The 18,843-nt window shown below is 39.9% G+C and overlaps 1 protein-coding gene and 1 long non-coding RNA gene across 2 annotated transcripts; one reads left to right on the forward strand and one right to left on the reverse strand.

Moving 5' to 3' along the window:
* Positions 1-812: 812 nt before the first annotated feature.
* On the forward strand, positions 813-5,375 carry LOC130532293 (uncharacterized). The gene is made up of 3 exons (XR_008952297.1): positions 813-2,800; positions 4,978-5,100; positions 5,224-5,375. It is a non-coding gene; the product is annotated as an uncharacterized LOC130532293 (long non-coding RNA).
* An 11,885-nt stretch (positions 5,376-17,260) lies between these two features.
* On the reverse strand, positions 17,261-18,276 carry hamp (hepcidin antimicrobial peptide). Its single transcript, XM_057044844.1, has 3 exons — positions 17,984-18,276; positions 17,816-17,893; positions 17,261-17,655 (listed from the first exon to the last, which is right to left on the reverse strand). The coding sequence occupies exons 1-3, from the start codon at positions 18,068-18,070 to the stop codon at positions 17,548-17,550; spliced, it is 273 nt and encodes a 90-aa protein (XP_056900824.1). The 5' UTR covers positions 18,071-18,276; the 3' UTR covers positions 17,261-17,547.
* Positions 18,277-18,843: the final 567 nt, after the last annotated feature.

Here is an 18,843-nt window from a genome sequence, read left to right on the forward strand (position 1 = left end):
ACTACATGTTTCTCATGTGTAACAACCTAGAGTCTAAAAATGGTATATTTTCCTTCGGTGGGTTTAATAAAGTATGTTTCTTATTTGTTTGAACCTAATAGAAAGCAGTAGGTAGAACGCATAGTAGTGATTAAGGGGCAACTACCCTATGATCTTGTAGTTATTAAAGAAACTAGGAGGAATGATGGAGCTTAGCAGATGATTCCAGTCGTCTGCAGCAGGAATCTGAAAAGAGGAAGTGAAGGAGGTCTGAGCTTTTTGGTTATGAGGAGAGCAGTGAAGCGACCAGAACAGAGACTGTGATTAGTGCTGTGAATATTAAAAAAGTGACTGTAGAAAAGGGTTTTCTCCAATGAGATCTCTGTAAATGACCTGAAACGATCAACTCTGTCTGCAAGGATGGAGCGAAGGCCAGAGAGAATACAGGCAGCAGTGATGAATGCTGGATGGAGCTCCAGTCACAAAGAAGACAGCAGCATGAAAAATAACATCCACGTTGTGATGGTGGATTTTCTTTTTTCTTTATTTTTTACAAAAGGAAAGAGGGAAAGAAACACATACCTGTAGACCTCATCACCATAGGCCAGAATCAGGAATACTGTCAAATTCATCAGAAGCTCTATTGCAGAATGTGTGTGTGTGTGTGTGGGGGGTGGTTTCTTACAGTTAAGAAAGCCAGTAACAGATCCTGATATATCTAACTTTAATATATTTTTCAGCAAAAGCAATTGGCCTAGAAAATGAGTCCTAATTCATTTACAGTAATGAGAACAATGTCTTATATATTGTCTTATATAAGTTGTACATTTTAATCGAGCATGTCACATCAGAAGTTTAGAACCTGGGAAAGGTTTGTACATATGGAAGATGGAGGCTGTGCAGATCAGACGTTTACGTATGTTTATGTGTTTCTTAAGCATATTAGCTCTTTTTTAAAATTAGATATTATTTTTATATTCAGTTTGACTTGAAATTGCTCTCTTAAAAACATTAGTTGTGATGGGTACGAAGTTGTTGATTACAAGTGGATCAACTCCAATTAATCTGAATATGTTTTCCCATATTTATAATATGTTAAAAGGGATTTCTAAAGGGACTGAATTAGTACATAAAATACTTTGAATGTAACGGACTTAAAAAATATGTAGCTTTGAAACAACTTCATCACATGATAAAATTGTACATCACAGCGTAGTTGTGAATAAATGATCATTCATTTCCCTTATCCTTCTTGTGAAAATGGAAATAATGAGGGGCAAATATATTAATTAAGGCAAAGACTGCAGTTGCATCAGAGCTTGAAGCTCCTGTAGTCCAAGTTTAGAGCTGAACTGCTACTTTAAGCTCTTAGTACTTCAGTGGCAGACAAACATTTCATTCAGTGTGTCCAAATCACCATGTATTTAATAACGGGTGCCTCTTTTTTCTTGCTACTCAAATACTTTGAACGGACCAGCATTTTTTATCTTGTTTTTTCACATCAGTGCACTCACCTCCACTCAGTTACAAAGTAGGAAATGTTTTAAAATAGTACAATTGAAATAGTGCATTTAATTCTTAAAAACAATCCTACTTTAGCTGCATCCATCCCTGCTGATTTATTCCATGAGGCTGCAAAGGCTAAATCAGCTAAGGTTCAGTTGTGCAGTCTGGTTTTGGTGTCTGATGTCATTTTCTTCCTCAGCAAACGAATCAACACAACACAAGACGCACAGTGAAGACAAACCTCCCCAGACCCAAAATATGTATCCTACTGGTGCAGATCTATCTTCACCCCTGTGGCTGGCTGACCTTGGAGTGGCAAGGACACATCTGAGACGGACAGGCTGCTATTCATCTTATGTTGGCGTGCTGGTTTGACCAAACAAGCTCAGGGAAACAATCCCTGCAGCAGGGGTGAGCCGAAAGGATCACCTGCCGGGACTGGCACAATCCGTCAAATTACCTGAACTCAGTGGACTGTGGCTGGGTATTAAAACACACACACACACACACACACACACACACACACGCACACACACACACACACACACACACACACACACACAATAAACTGGGATCACAGCATAATCTGTGAAACTTATCTTTGCCACAGCTGTTTTGTGTCTCATCTTTTTGTGCACGCAAGAGAGGTAAATGTGTGCCTTAAGCAAAAGAAATGTTCCTTGTTAAGATGAAGCAGCATGTTGTTGTTACATTGGTAGTTTGCTGTCCTTAAAACAACTGCAAAATGCAAATGCAAACTGTGCCTAAAGAGGGACCTATTATGTTCAAATTAAACAGCATAAGGCAGCGGTAGCTCAGTCAGCTCAGAAGCAGAGGGTTCTCAGTTCAAGCCCCAGTACAGGTAAAATATAGAAGATGTTCTGGTAGTAGAGGGAGGTGCCAGGACACTTTCAAATCAATACAAAAGTACCATTGAGCAAGGCAAATGCTTACATTGGGCACTGCAATGAGTTAGCAACTCATTCAGGAGTGCTCTCTCCCTTTTCCCATTTGCAGCTGGGATACGCTCCAACACTCTCCCCATGTACAGGAAACTTCTTTCAAAATATCTCAGTGTGCTTCCTTTAAGACAGCCAACTTCACAAGTGTGGTAGGAGAACACACGTGCTAATAAAGAGGAAGCAGGCACAACAGGACGACGTTCCTCCCATCAAAGCGCTCAAAGTGGGAGGGCAAGTGAGACGTCTTTGCAGGCAGAGAGAAGAGCCGCTGCCTTTGAATCAAAAGCACTTTCTCTACCGGGACATTAATGACTGAAATTCTACTCGGGCTGTTGTCATGGAGGTAGCAGCAGGTCTGTTTCAACCAGCTTACTTTTACTCCTCTGTCATTCATTTATACAGGGTTGGCTGTTGAATATGCTGGTTTATCATGCCTGGAATGACATTTATGATCCCAGGAAGTGTTTATTGTACCCTACCTGTTTCTGTATGTATGAAACAAATGAATAGTACAATTTCATATTGTGTATTTTGTTGTATTTACATCCTGAATCCTATTATTCCTTCTTGCTTTTATTATCTGCTTCTACATAAAAAGAATAGTTCTGACACCTTCGGATCCAGTGCAGTCCTTTTCCCCTCTCATACTTGGTAATCAGTTTGTAAATCAGTGCACTGTCAGGAAGAGTGTTGCCAAGTTGTTTGCATCACTCTGCCTTAATCTGCGAGACGGCGTAACCATTGCGAGCTGCAAAGCACGCTAGTCTGGAGTGGATTTATGCATTAATGGAGGCTCAGAAGCCATAAGAGAAATAGATTTGACTTGTTAGAAATGACGTTCTCAACAAAACTACGCCAGTGTGCAACAAAATAAAGAGGCTCAGTAATAATAGGGTTATCTTTGACCTATTCATGATTTTCTCCTTTTGTTTGAGTTGTAAACTCTGTTTTCACTGGTTAATCAAACAAATCCCTCCATTGCATCAATGGTATCAGTCACACCTTTTATCCTTTTGGTTATGAGTCTACTCTGTACAATATGTGTTCTTTGAAATAACCAAATTCGCTGCCTGTAATATCTTACACCATACTTCCTGTCAGTCAAAGCACAACGGGACTACTTGTTAGCAAAGATTCAATCTATTCTTATGTCACAATAGCATGAATCAAAATGTTAAACTATGCATCTTCGTGATTATTTACATACTGCTTCGCTATATTTGGAGTTTCTGTTGGAGCCAATCAGAACTCAATATTATCCATAATACTGAAATGTAGGACACCAATTTCACATTCACAGTTCATTAAATGTGAGCGATAACTGTGTGTCTGCATCAGACAAGACAAAAACAAGCCTCAGTTAACTCGATTGTGGTTTGGTTATAAAACAATTTAAACCTATGCAAATCACTGCATGCATTTATATGTGGAGCATATATAGCTTCTTGTGCACATCACCAATATACATATAATCATTTTTTTTTTCCTATGGTTGCAATAGAATCAAAATTTAAAAATAAAATGGGCATGAACTCGAAGGAGTTATTGGCTGGATGATATCTTCCTAAATAACACGATGCAATAAAAGCTGTTCCCGGAAAGCGGTCGGATTCCAGGAGTGGCAGCTCCACTCCAGGCTGTCCTTAAGAAGGAGTTATTGGCATTTGAGGAGAAATCAGGTGCAATAGCTCGAGCAAGCACTGGCACATTCCTCCAGGTGGTGAAACAGCTGCATGGAGCTCTGCTCCCTTTTGCGAAAACTCTGTTCCTCGTCATTTAGCTCATCACATGGTGGTATACACAGACGGGATGTTTTTCAAGTGGATGCCACATTTCAGGGCCAAGTAGACCCTCCCAGCTGTGCTGCATGGTTTGTGCATGGTTTGTGATGGGGAAAAAGCTTGTGTGTGGGTGGAACAGACATACAGACTGTATTTTCTTGGAGGGGCAGGGATACGGGTTTGGGGATGAAACCTGGGTTTGCTGATATATGCTCTATAGTGTCACTAGAGAGCTGAGTCAGCAGGACATACATAAACTGTAAGTGTGTGTGTCTTCATAGCTTCTGCCACAGGGTAAAAGAGGAACTTTAGTCTCTGTGTAAAGCCTGTGAAATATTTATTTATGACAATATTCCCAAAAGGACGTTTGAGCACATGAGAGCTGTTTTACCAACTTTATTGATCATTATAATGGTGATGGAAACCCTGGGTCATCACATACACACTGTCACTGAAAATGCGTAAAACAAAGTGTGGATTACGCTTCAGTGGATGCTCAGAGAACAAACAGAAATCCTGTCCTTGAAATCCCTCTAGGGTGGCATGAAAAGCAAATAATACTGTTTTGTTATCATTAGCATGTTGCTTTCAAGAGGTGCTCAGAGAATCCCTCCAAGCCCTGCTCTCAAGAAACCAGTTACATTACATAAGAGGATGTAAAGGAATTGGGGAAGAGTACCCATATGAGAGCTCAGTCCAGAAAGCAGACAGGCATTTTCTTAATTAACAATGTTTTTTTACTCCTGCAGCAGCTTCAAACACACTTTCCTTTCCTACAATGATTTGGATCCCCAAGAGAATGCTGATATTCAGCTGGCTACCCGTCAGCACCAGGACTATTTACAAAAAGCTTTTTGTTTACTGGCTCTTTGGTATGTTAAGAAATATAAATCTTTTATCAAGACATGCAGTAACACCTTAACAGCTCTGCCTTGTCAGAATGAGTTTCCCAATTGATGGTTCAAATGTCCTCCTCCCTTTCTTGTCCTTCTCAGTCCATCTGTCCATCAGCAGGAGGGTCCCCCTCAAGGTCCTTCTCAAGGTTTCTTCCTGTTAAAGAGGAGTTTTTCCTGCCACTGTTGCTTGTTGGGGCTCAGGCCCTGAGATTCTGTAGCTATATAAATAAAGATCATTGATTTGGCTTTAATGCAATTTTCATGATTTTAATGTTTTGGATTTCAAAAGAAATTTGATAATTGATTTTCTAAAGGTCAAAACCAAGGGCCTTGATCATAAAGCAAGCTACTATTGTATGTAACCCTGTTTTACTACTCCCTTTCGGCTATGGCAGTGGTACTGGTAAACTTGGTTATTTGCATGTTCAACAACACCCATTAAAGGAAGAGAGGATGCTGGAACCCCTGCTGCCCCTACAGGAACACTCACAAGGTGGTTTTGGGTGCAACTGAGAACATGTCAGGAAATAAGGTGGTGGTTTTTAAGTTGAACATCCTCCATTAAAGGAAAAAAAACCCTCAGACCTCTGACTGCCTGCTTGGCGGATGTACTCTGAGTGCTTCTTTTCTGTGTCACTCCTGATGACCTCTGTGACCTTCATCTTGCAACTGTTAGCTAACTGAAGAGGCTAACATAAGGATCAGCAATTAAGTTCAACTTCATTCAGAGAAATGGATATTTAAGAATAATTTCTAGTTCAACAATTGGTGACATAGGAATACTACTAAGATTTTACCATCAAATTGACTTTTACTATACTTTTTATATGTAAATACAATGCTCACAAATGCCAAAAAAAAAAAAAATCCCATGTGGAAATAAAATAAATTTAAAAAATTAAAATGCAGATGGTCAAGATAAGGTGTAGGACATTTTTGTGATCATCAAAACTAAAAACAAAACCCAAAACTAATGTAATCAGGGTATACCATAATTCAGATACAAAAATCCCCCACAAATAATGTGAAGCTGCCAAAAACTACAGCAGTAGAGGAGTCAATGGCAGCTCTTAAAAGTAAGGAGGGTGTGGGGCCACCTCGACAGAGGGCCTTTCAAAATGTGATGAAGGATAAGGGATGAGGAACTTCAGATCGACGGAAGGCGCAATCCAAAGCTCATTTTTACTTCTGAAAGGGAAGTTATTTGTGCAAGACTGGTTCCACTGAAGACTGCCAACAGCAGACTCATGCACATATTTGCCCACAGACGTGATGGCATCAGCAGGAAACATAGCTCTTCTGGGACTAGAAACGTCCTGCTGATATTTGTCCCCCATTGCACGAAACCGTACAAATCACCACTCTCGCAGAGCTCAACTCGCTGCGCCTTAGTCAAGCTAAGCTGAATCATCTGTTATGTGAGGGCAGGCTAGTTTCGGGCCACCAGCCATTCGGTTTGATGGATGAGAATTAAAAACTGAAAGGGGGGAAACAGAGAGTGAAAACAGATTAAGGAAGCGATCTAAGACATTACAGTACATGAAAATTCACTGATGCATGATTGTAGAGTGTCTGTTACAGTTAGAATGTTGAATAAATCTAGTTCTTATTTTAATGCCTGGATGTACAGTATAGTTATGCACAGTTATGCAGGTTGACCCTGTTACAAGATGATCTTTCACAAAAGTCGATCAATATGCAAATGCAATTGACCTTACTCTTTTGGGTCAGGCAGACAGAGAGAGAGAGAGAGAGAAATAAAACCTTGTAATATTTATTTTATATATTTCACCCTTATTCGAAACAGTTCTGCAGCAGGACCAAATGGCATCTACTTTAAAGCTTCAGTGGCTTTAGGCTCATTGGCCGTAAGGTAATGGGAAGCTGTGAAAGCTTGAATGACAAATCCATGCTCTACGCATTTGCAACATATTACATTGACTGGGAGGGAATACAGCTCCACCGTGAGCCGGTAAAACAATGACAAGCCCTATCTATCCACCCCAGGGTGGCTTCTCCAAAGTCTGGCATATTAAACTGAGCCCTGAGATAAAGCAGCTCCTCACATAGTTTAGCCATGGGGGAAAGATGTGCACGTTCTCCTTATGTATTCCAGTTGTGCTGCATATTGTTTGATATAATCAACATGGACCAGGGGGTACTGTGCAGCTTTCCCAAGAGTAATATCTGCAGTCTGGATAACACTGGAATGATTTATGTCAAGTTCAACATGCGCTCTGTGCACTTATGGCATGTTTGGGGAAATATGCAATATTTAAAGGACGCTGTGTAGTGTAACAGCATAGAAAATGCATAAGCAGGTGTAGGGATGTTCACGTGTTAATGGGTTTTATGAAGGAAACTGTGACAGAGGGTGGACCAGTGGCTGCGTTCCACTTGAAAAGCTTTTCTTCACTGACATATTTTGCCAAATACACCAATTCAGGCAGAACAGGGACGTGTGCAGTAGCTCCCGACTGCACTTCGGAACGCTCTAAAAATACATTTCCACAGATGCCAAGGATGCAAACCAACCTTGGAAAATGATCGAAATTACAGAAAACAAAATTAAAAAATGCTTTTACGTGTCTGAAGCAAGGACCAGCATGAGCCAGAATGTTTATTTAATTCTCAAGTCTAGCAAAGCTTTGACCGATGCCTCTCCACAATATTCTATACATGAACGCCAAGAACAGCGGTGCCTCATTTGATCAGAAGCCAAATTAATGGAAACAGGAGAAAGAATAAATAAGAACAGCAGTAGTGGTATGTGATATTTACTAAATGTATGATTCAATTTCCCCACGAGGATGAATAAAGTACATCTTAATTTTGGAGAGCTGTCAATGACTAATCTGGTGCATCTGCTCATTTAAGAGGGCCAGTGCTTGCTTTTCCTCTACTTTAGCTAAAAGTCATATGTGCAGTGTGTGGGAGGCAAGCCAGTGTAAGTGACCACGGGTCTTATCGCTGATGAGAGCAGGGTTACAGAGTGGAGGCAATGTTAGAAAATGCTGGAATCTGCTCCTCAACTTCTGAAAGTGTCGCAAGGTTAATACCATAAAATATAAGCCGAGAGTTGCCCACTTGATAAACCATGTCGTTCTTCCGGCTGACACCTTTCCTCTCTTCCAGCAGCACACAGCGCCGTGCACCAAAAGTCCGCTTATAAAATATTTTTGTAGGAGACAAATTTGCATCCAAAAAACATGTCTTTAATATATAACACAAAGTGAAATTATATTGTTCTGTTCAGACACCCAGGAGCCTCTTTTTTTAATATGGTGAGACGCAACAATTATCTTGAACATCGACGTCTTTATCAAACGACGCGTATGATTGTCCACTTTGGGTTTATTATACAAAGTCTACATATAAATGCACAATTTAGAGGGAGTATCAGTATTCAGCTCCTCTGCCCTTCTCCCCCAAAGGAGATGGGAATGTGGGAGTCAAAGGCGCTTCTATCACTCCCTGAGACTAATTAAAACTAACGACTCCAGGTGCTGTATAGCATCAGGCAAAAGAATGGATGGGTGGTGTGTTTGTGTTGGTGGTTTGCCTTCATTACCACTTTCATTCATTCTGCTTAGGAAGGAGCATACCGTGGTATTGACTCAGATCCCAGAACACATTGTGCATTGTGGGGGGAAAAAGGGGGTGATCTAAATGCAAATGTTACGGTGTGATGCATTACACGGGGAGTGAAGAGTGATACGGCAGAAATAGCAAAGGTACTTTCACTCGGCACAGGTGGGAGGATTGCGGTGATGGTCACTGGTCGATAGTGCTATCATAATTCTAAATGTTTCCCAAAAGGAGAAGATTGCTTCTTGGCAACTAAGAAGTCGATTAACACGTGCTCTGCTTGGCCTTTCAGTAAACTCCTAATCATTAGTAGATGCGCAAGTGAGCTGTTACGTCTAACAAATTGGGGTCCTAAGAGCCCTAACTTTAAACCCAAGGATGACTTGATCTGGCTATAACAGTCCTGAAACATAAATACAACAGCAAAATACAAATACAACCAGATTGTTATGACAGTTTTGTGTTTCTGTAGTGTTAGTAACGTACGGTAAGTAAAAATCACTACTGAACAAAAACCCTTAAAAATTCCAAGTACAGTTAAAGGGGATGTTTAATTCGATTCAACGAAAGAGCTTAACAAACAATAAAATGATTAAAGATTTGAAAAGTAAATGTACATGCACATTACTAAGACTTGTGTTTAATCTTCTTTCACTAATTAATGTTGGTGATAGTAGCAGTCTCAGCTTGGAAGCCCAGTCTGTCCTCTCCATTCGTATGTCCAATAACTCCTCTGAGAAGACATTGGGAATTCTTAAGCGAAACAGGTGAACTCAACTTACTTGTAGCAGCGGAACAGCTACTATATTCCAAAAGCATTGGTTTAGCATGAGAGACACTGGAGGCCTCTTCCAGGTTCAGAAGCACTGGTTGAGCAAAGTGAGTTAGTTCCCCCCTCCAGCAATCTCATGAGACCTTTTCTAGCCAACATTTTCAAGATCTTTTATTTCCAGTAATTTATTCAAATTCAGCTGATAGCATTTTGAGGAAGTGGTAAAAGAGCTAACATCAATCTTATATTCTGTCTTTAAAGGCTTCTTCAGCTTTTCACCATTGTGATTTGCAGTGTGACCTAATTAGCTTCACCAGCTTGTGAATTTTCCTTCCATAGACGCTGTCATTTCAAGCCGCTGTCTAAAAGTCCAACTGAAGTTCTTCCTCAGCAATGACATCATCTGTTCTCACTCTTTTTTTGCTTCACTTTCCAAATGATCAAAACCCAAATTGAAGCTTGTAAAAATAAACACGTCAGCAGCCGCACACTGGCTCAAACATGGTGGCTAACCAGGAAAGTGTTGAAGTCCTTCCGTGCACTAAGCATCTTAAGTCATGTCATGTACAGTTGCTGTATTTCTTTCCCTGAAGGATTCTCCTCTGCCTTGAACTGAAGTTTCAGACCAGTCAGATTGTCTGTGATGTGAATGAACTAAAGACCAAAGGTATAGATTTATTTCCTGTGTCTACCAACACAGCCCCATGAGCATGAAGGAGATATCAGAGGACACCAGCTTTACTATAAGGAAAGGGCTTTAGAGGAATCCTTGGCTGAGTCTATAGCGGTGCATATTGATGATGTAATTGTTCATGTATTTAAGCCCAGACATGCCTCTCCCCAGTAACTCAGCAGGCATCCGAACCAAATGCCCAAACCGCCTCATCCATTCCTCCTGATGTGGAAGAAATAAGTATAATATTCATTAATCATCATTATCCTGCTGCCATGCAGAAACCACCAAGTCTTCAGAAAGTTTAACAGTAATTTTGGATATCTGGAAGCTTTATTTAATAACTCCACAAATGCTTGCAAGGCAATTTTTTTTTATTGGATTGATTTAGTGTGTACTAATGTGTATGTTGCATTCTCATTATTGGATGCATTTAGTGAGAGAATTTTCAAAATGATTCTGGCCGCAAGATGAAATGCAGGTATAGGACATAAAGAAAACCTCCATGAGAGAAGGTGTGAATCATCTGAGAGACACAACCAGTCCGCAAATGAAACGCTGTAGCTGGGCAAATATATACCAGGAGCAATAAACAAATAAGCCGTGCAGACAGGCTGTCACTCACAGAAGAAGCCAAGTGTCTCACTGAAGACGTCTCCTGAAGAGACAGAAATTCAAACACACAGATTCTGAATGACTGAATGATGCAGACATATGTGGGGGAAGATGAGCCCTGTTAGTTTTTCATGAGTAATCATCAAATCATTAATCAAGTCTCCTCCCACGGAGAGAGAACTGCTGGCATCAAAATTTATATCCAGATCCTGGGAGGTGCACGGGCGTGTGCTAAAAAGCTGAATTAATGAGTCTGAGAGGTCAAATTGCCAGTTTTTAATGTTTTTAATGATCTCCCTTAACCTCTTCGTCATTGTGGCACATCATTTAAGACATAACCTCTTCTGGAGATTGCAAGCTTCAGCAGTTGGGATCAAAATGGAATAGCAACACCGCTGCCTGTTCCACCGTTATGATATGCCTCTGAGAAATCAAGATGAGAAAACAAATTATCTATTTACCTGTGTTGAATGCAAAAAGCATGAATCTGACCACAGCCCTCAAAATGAGATGTTTTCTATTATATGTACAATATTATATTTTATCACATGGTAACAATATTATCTAAAATGATTAATTAAATTCTTTAAATATTGTACTATCAAAAATAAGAAGACATTCCACAATACAAGCAGTCCCGTTAGATATCATTATTTGAGTTCATTTCCTCTCCTGGTGCATCAACATGAGGCAGGTCATTTATTACATTACCTTTATTTCTTTGCCTGATTTGTTTCTTTTCTAGTCTGTCTTTGTCATCATTTTTCTCTGTGCTTTGTTCTGGATTTTCTTTGTTTCTTTTTTTTTTTTTTGCATTAAGACTCTTGTAATTCTTTGTTAAATAAATTATTACACTGAACCAACTCGCCTTTAAGGTCTTTGGATCCAAATGTCTTTAATTTGGATTAGTGTGGGGGGAATAAATATTGCTCCAACTTCTTGAGTGTGTGTTTTTTCTGTCCAGAAAGGAGCAGTTTTGCAAATTCCATTTGTGTTGGGTTTGGTTTGGTTGCAACTCTGGAACTCAAGCGTGGTTTGTAAGGGTGGATTGTGACTCTTTTGCCTCCTCTCCATCAACATAGCCGGCTTCTGCTGTTTGAGTAAATCCAAAATAACTGCAGTCACCCACTGACACCCATGAGTTTATTAAATTAACGTACAATGCAGGTTCCACTACAGCATGAAATAGGGATCCACTAAAATGCTGTCGCTGTTGCGTTTAAGGCTCTCCATCTGGATACCTGCTTACAGTTCACACCCAATTCAACTCTGTGGCAAGAGGGAGAGCAGCACCTACAAATGGCTTCAGTTAGAAAAATAATGAAGTTCTGTCGAGTCTGTTTTGAGTCATAAAACACAAATATGTGTGTGTTTAATGGCATTCCACCTCTTCTTTCCAGTCCCATAATTCCTTGCTTGGAATGCTGATGATCTATAAATACAAAGACCATATCTCCATAACAGACTTGTGATTCTTCTTCTAAATCTGATCGTCTTTGCAACATATGAGAAACAACCATGTGCAAATACTGGAGTGAGGAGCATCACTTGTGACTGAAGTCAATTCAAACCTTCAATGACAGAATTAATTGAACACAAAGCAGAGTTGATGTTGACAGCAACATACAGCCAGTATGTGCAGTCGCTTTGTGTCTGATTGGGTAGAATGTTTCACAGGGAGTAATTTAGATTAAAATATGCGGTGTCTTAAAAATTTGCATATATTTCACAGCTCAAAAACCTTCATGGTGATTTTTCATCCATCCGCACAATATGTAGGCCTATATTTGCGTCTTTATGTCACCGTGTTGGCTCATTTACAGTGCATTACGCTTAGAACTGAAGTTCACACATGCTGGGCATCATAAATATGCCATCACAAGTCTGTTCATTACTGTAACTAATATAATAAATATGTATTAATTCCGAAACATTCAGAGAAAAAAACCTCTCTTCTTTAAACTTCCCAAAGCAATCATATGTGCCGCCTGCTTATACAAATAAATGTGGCTCTCAAAAACACAAATGCTTTTAAGTGATGCGAAGCCTGTGGGGGGAGTTCAGGCAAGCAACTGAAAGCGCTGCAAAATCTGGTCAGCTGACCCATCAAGTGTTCCCCCCGGTTTACATGCTTGTTCTTTATTGCCCTGCTCTGCCACTGTTGCTTGGCGTATTTCTGACCCTTGTTGCTCTGTGCTGCTCCGTGCTGCCCCTTGCTGCTCTGTGCTACCTTTAACTCAATCCCACGACCACCCACCCACCCCACCCAGGATCTGTTTCTAGTCCGCAGGGGGAAGGATTGCTACTTAATTTCCTATGCAGATCATTATCAGGGATAAATACATTGAAAGAGACACCAAACCTGCTTCAGTGATGCTAAATTACTGATACAAATAATTGTTACTTACTAAGTAATCCAGAGAAGCTACTGTTGAAAAATGTAAATCATTTTTAAGAACTCTTCTTGTCTAATTGTAGAGTTGTAGGCTTCAAACTGCATGATTGATTTAAACAAGTAGGTCACATGGAGAAACTGTGTCTGTCATTCTGAGGTAAATAAAACCATGAGATGATGCCAGAGGTAAATTGGCCAAGATTATCAAGATTTTAGGAAATGTTAACAGAAATGAAGGTCTATAATGAATTTATACCTTCTTATTACAGCTGCTTTCTAAAAAGAAAACCTGAAGGCTTTCCTGAAAGGTGCTAGCAGTCAGGTTCACGAAAAACAATTTTATGTTGGTTCTGTGGTGAGATGAAACAACAAATATCATTTTATGAACACAGTGAGCAGCAGTATGTTTTGGTGTAAGAGCAGATTGATTCCTTGAACCCTCAAACCAGTTTCGATTTTGCCATGCATGGAGGAGGCCAGTGGCAGCTGGGATAAAAAGGGCGATACCTATCCAAATAATCACTTATTTTAAGGACATTGCAGCAACACATGTCTTAAAAAATAATAATAAAGCATAGAAAAGAACTCCCTGCTTATTTGCAAGGACCATAGGGTACAGGGAAAATCGCCCGGTCATTGCAGCAGTCAGCCAATTACTGACATGAAATCCAAGCATCGCAACGGGAATTTATCCAATCAGCAATGCTGAATCGGATGCATGACGGATGAGGAAGATCATCACCCTTAGATCAGTGTGCCAGTGACAGAGTAAGATATACCACGTCAGTGTTAAGCAAGTACTATCTCACAGAAGGAGATGGTTATTGAAGCTGACGTCATGTAGCACAGCCCCACCTGGAATATCTTCTGCCAACACTTATGGAGGCATAGACCGATGAGTTCTGTGTGCAGCTTACAGTTCCAATAAGAAAAAAACACAACGAGGCAAAGAAATAATGGTCAAATCAGAGGAAGGAACGATTATCTTTGTAAGGCCAACATAAGTGATGTGGCCAAGGCTGTTGGTGTTGTCTAGATACGCCTCTATGCTGACGATACTATTATATAATCTAACTGGCCCTGAGCTGCATTGTGCTGTAGCTTTACTCCTAACAAGAAGACATTTCATGACATTTATTTACATGTCAAATCCAAGAAAACAAAATGAATGCCGCTCAAAAAAGCATGGCCTCTTCAGTTTTTTCCCCACACTCATATGAATAACCTTCAGGCTAAGGTCAAACTTTGACTGGGGTTCCTTTACCGTAATAAGGCTTCTTTTACATACTCTGCCAAGAATGCCCTTGTAAAGGTGACCGTCCTGCTTTGAAATTGTTGCAGCAAACAAGTCACACTTATTTTGCCACAGTCTAATTTGTGCTCCGCTTATTACATTACAGGACTGTAGCGATTATGTGAGCTGTATATTTAAAGAGTGAAACAAAAATGAAATAAATAAACAATGCCAAAATGATGAGAATTCATTGCTAACCTTGGTCAGATTTACCAGCATACAGACCCACTCCATGTACTCTTATTTAACACAGTTGTACTGCACACATTTGTACTGTTTAATTGGATTCATTTTGTATTGGTGGTGTTTTTTGTATGTCCCCAGTGTTTCCTGTGTTTCTTCACTGTGCTTTTCCTCCTTGATGGCAATAATTAGCATCAACTGTCCTCCCCTGTTTATTAAAGCTGTACTTCCACTCCTGGTCATACTCATATTTTCAGATTGTTACATCATTCCAAAGCGTTGATCCTCGTATTTGCACATTTTTGTCATCTGTCCATTTGATTCTCCTAGCATTGTTTCTCCTTCTCTGTTTTTAGTATCATCGGTTCCACATATGATTTAGGTCTTTCTTTTGCTCTGGCATTTTGTATTTTGTCCTGTGTTAATCGCATAATTCCAAGTGCTTTGTGTATCATGTATATTTTCATCACCATATACCTGAAAAGTATTTGTTTCTACTAAGTGTCTTGCTATGATGTGTATTTGTATGTGGAAAGTTCCAGAACATTCAGTACCTGTTGGTGTCCAACAAACTGCAGTTGTGTCAGTGAGGGGCACATACTGTATTTCTCTAGAGGAACTTTATTGATTTTGACACTGTTTTTTTGTGATTCTGCCAAAGGTGGTTATTGTTTTGTCACAGCTCCAGTGTGTTCCTTTAACTGCTGACACACACTGTTGAGAAATGAAACATCTGGCGATGCAAACTAGTGTCTATTGAACAAAGAAAAAACTGCTTATATGTTTATATTAACTTATACTCTATACTTTTGGGTTTTGTTTCATCCCCTCAAAGTTTCTTGTCCTTTGTCTATGTTTTGATCATGTATGAATTTTAACTCCCATACATCAAACTGTGTTCTCACAAACAGCCACACTAACAATGGAGTAAAAATGAAGTTTTATTAAGAAAGTTTTTTTGATTTTCACACCATAGATTGAAATGGTTACTTGGAATCTTGGGGAAAAAATCAGAGATTAAATATCCCATATATATATATACCTCAGACCAGTAGAGTGCGCCAGAGATATGACCTATGAACTTTTAGCCAAATGGGGGGGATTCATTTTCTATGGAAGTCCATTTTTGCCACTGGTGCCAGAGCCTCTTCCTTCTCAGAATCCTTTGCAGGGTGTGCTTGCTTATTATATTTCCATGTGAATCAAATCCGGTATTTCATTGGTTGTGAAGCCATGTCCAGTCGTCCTATGAATTCACAATCCATAGGCTAGATGTCTTGTCTTGTGCGGTCTGTGCTCCATTCTAGTCCTTCTGACTTTTTGTCTCATAATTTCCTTTCTCATAATTATGACTTAACTTAAACATATACTTTTCTTTACATTAAGTAACCTAACTGAACATGCAAAGTCCCAAATGTAAATAAAATGCAGTGGAACCTAATAAGACACCAAGCAGCCCATACTCTCTCTCTCTCTCTGGCCAGCAGGAATAGGAAATTATAGGTAAAAGTTACAATCAAAGATGTTGCTTGATATTTCCTCAACTGAAACTCTCTCTCTCTCCCTTTCTTTCTCTCTCTCCTTCTCTCTCTCTCTCTCTCTCCCTATATGTGTGTGTGTGTATATGTATATATTGTTGAGGAAATTTTCTTAACTTACACATTCCTCGCACCATTCATTTTCTCAGGAACGAATAGACAAACAATCAATTCTGTATCAATTAAATACTTCATTTGTATTTATAATAGAATAATGAAATGTCAAACAGAAGCTTCTGGGGTCTTGCCACAGGTCTCTGAGCACTGCGAATCGTTCATGAGGAAGAGCCCCGATCATTCTTATTCAATTGTATTTGTACCACAGCCTGGGGTCAACTCCTGCTAACAATACTCTTTCTTAACACATTCCTTTCCCTTATCTGATCTTGTTCCTCTCAAAGACCCCCCCCAAAAACCCTCACCATCCCACATACCTCATAACACTTTGGATTTCTTCTTTGCAGCTGACACCCTTTTAAACAATGTGATAAACACAATGATGCTAATCACAATAACACTGGGGGACAATTTTAAAAAAAAAGCTCTGTTGAGTTAGATTTTTATGCTGATTAAAACTAAAATTGGCATGCTGGTTCCAAAAGTGCAGTCAGTTTTTTCTAGCACATCAAGTTTTTTTTCCAGATAAGCAAAATTCCACTGATTAGCTATAGTGAGATCTGTCAGCTGATTACAAGTGGACTCCTCTACAGATACATGGCAACTTCGTGGTTGTTTCAGTCACAGTTGAGACTGTGCGGTGGAACGTGTGTGCAGCTCTCAATAGGTCAGAACTTTCAATATCTTAGAGGGGATACTTTAAACTATAGGGGATCCTATATTTAAAAAAAAAAAAAAAGCAGACCTATCGCACCAAAAATAGTGTCCCCCAGTGTAACCAATTCTCCTAAAATTCAAACAGGAATATAATATGATACTTTAAAAAAAAATCATAATTGATGTTATATCTCAACATATATAGATATACATATATGTCCCCAGTCTCCATACGGAAAAAATTATTTAGTTTAGACATGGTAGACGTTTCTTTCCTTTCTAGAATAACTGTAACATCTGCAGCTGCTTCAGAAATGTTTATTTATTTATATGAAGTCGTCAAACTTCATTTAGATAGCACTTACATCTGCATTCATTTTAGAAAAAAAATACAGATCTTTGAACTTATAAAAGTCAGCATATGAAAAAACACAATAAATACAAAGAGGTACGTAGCTTTTCACTCGTCACGAATCAATAAAAAAGAGTTTTTAAAATGTTGTGTTTCACAGACAATACACTGGAGAAAGACTTAGTGACTGGGCCATTCCTCGTGGTCTTTCAGAACCCATGATTATGCGACAGGACTCCTCAGAACCTGCAGCAGAACCCGCAGCCTTTGTTGCCCTTGCAGCAGTTGCAGCACAAGGTGCACAAGGAGAGGTGACTCTGACGCTTCTGCCTGCTGTGATTCGGCATCTGAATGAGAGCGGGTGGGAAACAGAGTTAAAGCCACACTTGTGTTTATCCCCTCCTCGTGTGATGAGAACACTGGGAGACTCCGCAGGGAAAACACATCCACTTAAATTTTAATTTGCTGATGGTAATTGGCTTAATTCTTGCAGTCAATTGAACATACCATCCACGAGTCCATTGACATTTCTTGATGTGCCACAACTGGAGTGTCTTTGCTCTCTGCCTCCTCCAACTCCTGCACCTGTTAATGAATTATGCACGTTTAGGAGCCATTCTGACAAAACATTTACAGCTAATAAGCAAATGAAGTGAGTTTAAGTTAAAGTCTTACCCTGGTGAATGGGCTGGCAGAGCTCCCCAGAATGCAAATAAAGGCGAGCACGAGTGTCACTGCAACTGCAATGCTGGATGCCTTCATTTTAGAGGGGGATGTTTATGTGTCTATTGTTAGATCCTTTTAGTAATTAGGCCTGATGGCTCTTTTCTCTCATGGGTGTCAGACCAGCGTCCTCTTCAGTGATGGTTGGCGTTTTCCTGGGCGAGTGAGGTTCTGCAGTTTTTTTTGGGTGACCCTCGTCCGCTGGGAGTCCTTCTGCTGTGTGATGTCTGACAACGGAGGCTGCTCTGGTATTTATAGGCAGCCGCGCTCACTGTTGCCTCATCGCTGTGGGAGGCCCAGCCCATTCCTGGCAGCAGTTAGCTAACTCTGTCAGGGGAAATTTGGGCCTCCTCATTTCTCGTCTCCCTGATGGAATATTGCCGATCTAGGTTTTTTTTGTTTTGTTTTTTAATTATTATTTATTTAAGTGTATCGAATCAACTAAGAAATGAAATGCCTTTTCCAGAGAAAGGACACATAATTCCACACGTGAACACACGGGCACCACTGCTGTTTTTCAATTCTGCTTTGACTTTTTGAGCACTTCATATTTGGAGAGACTCAACTGAAATATGACTTTCCCTGAAACAAATTGGGACATGAAGATTCCCACAGAAAAGGCCAAGACTGCCTGGCTCAAGCACACCACAGCTGACTGGGCTGCACTCGCTTTGACCCTGGAAATCACTCAGTGAGCAGAGGGATTCTCTGTGGAATATCCATTGCATAGTCTAAAGGATGTAATTACAAGCTCGCAAATGGAATAATTAGGCCCTCATTTTCAACACATTCAGTTTTTGCATAATACACTA

Source organism: Takifugu flavidus, chromosome 10, assembly GCF_003711565.1.
Source record: "Takifugu flavidus isolate HTHZ2018 chromosome 10, ASM371156v2, whole genome shotgun sequence".
Classification (NCBI taxonomy): Eukaryota; Metazoa; Chordata; class Actinopteri; order Tetraodontiformes; family Tetraodontidae; genus Takifugu; species Takifugu flavidus.

Coding starts and splice junctions, on each gene's coding strand:
- hamp (XM_057044844.1), bottom strand. CDS start 18,070: ATGAAGGCATCCAGCATTGCAGTTGCAGTGACACTCGTGCTCGCCTTT. Junction 17,894..17,983: donor CTGCCAGCCCATTCACCAGG/GTAAGACTTTAA, acceptor ATTCATTAACAG/GTGCAGGAGTTGGAGGAGGC. Junction 17,656..17,815: donor TGTCAATGGACTCGTGGATG/GTATGTTCAATT, acceptor GCTCTCATTCAG/ATGCCGAATCACAGCAGGCA.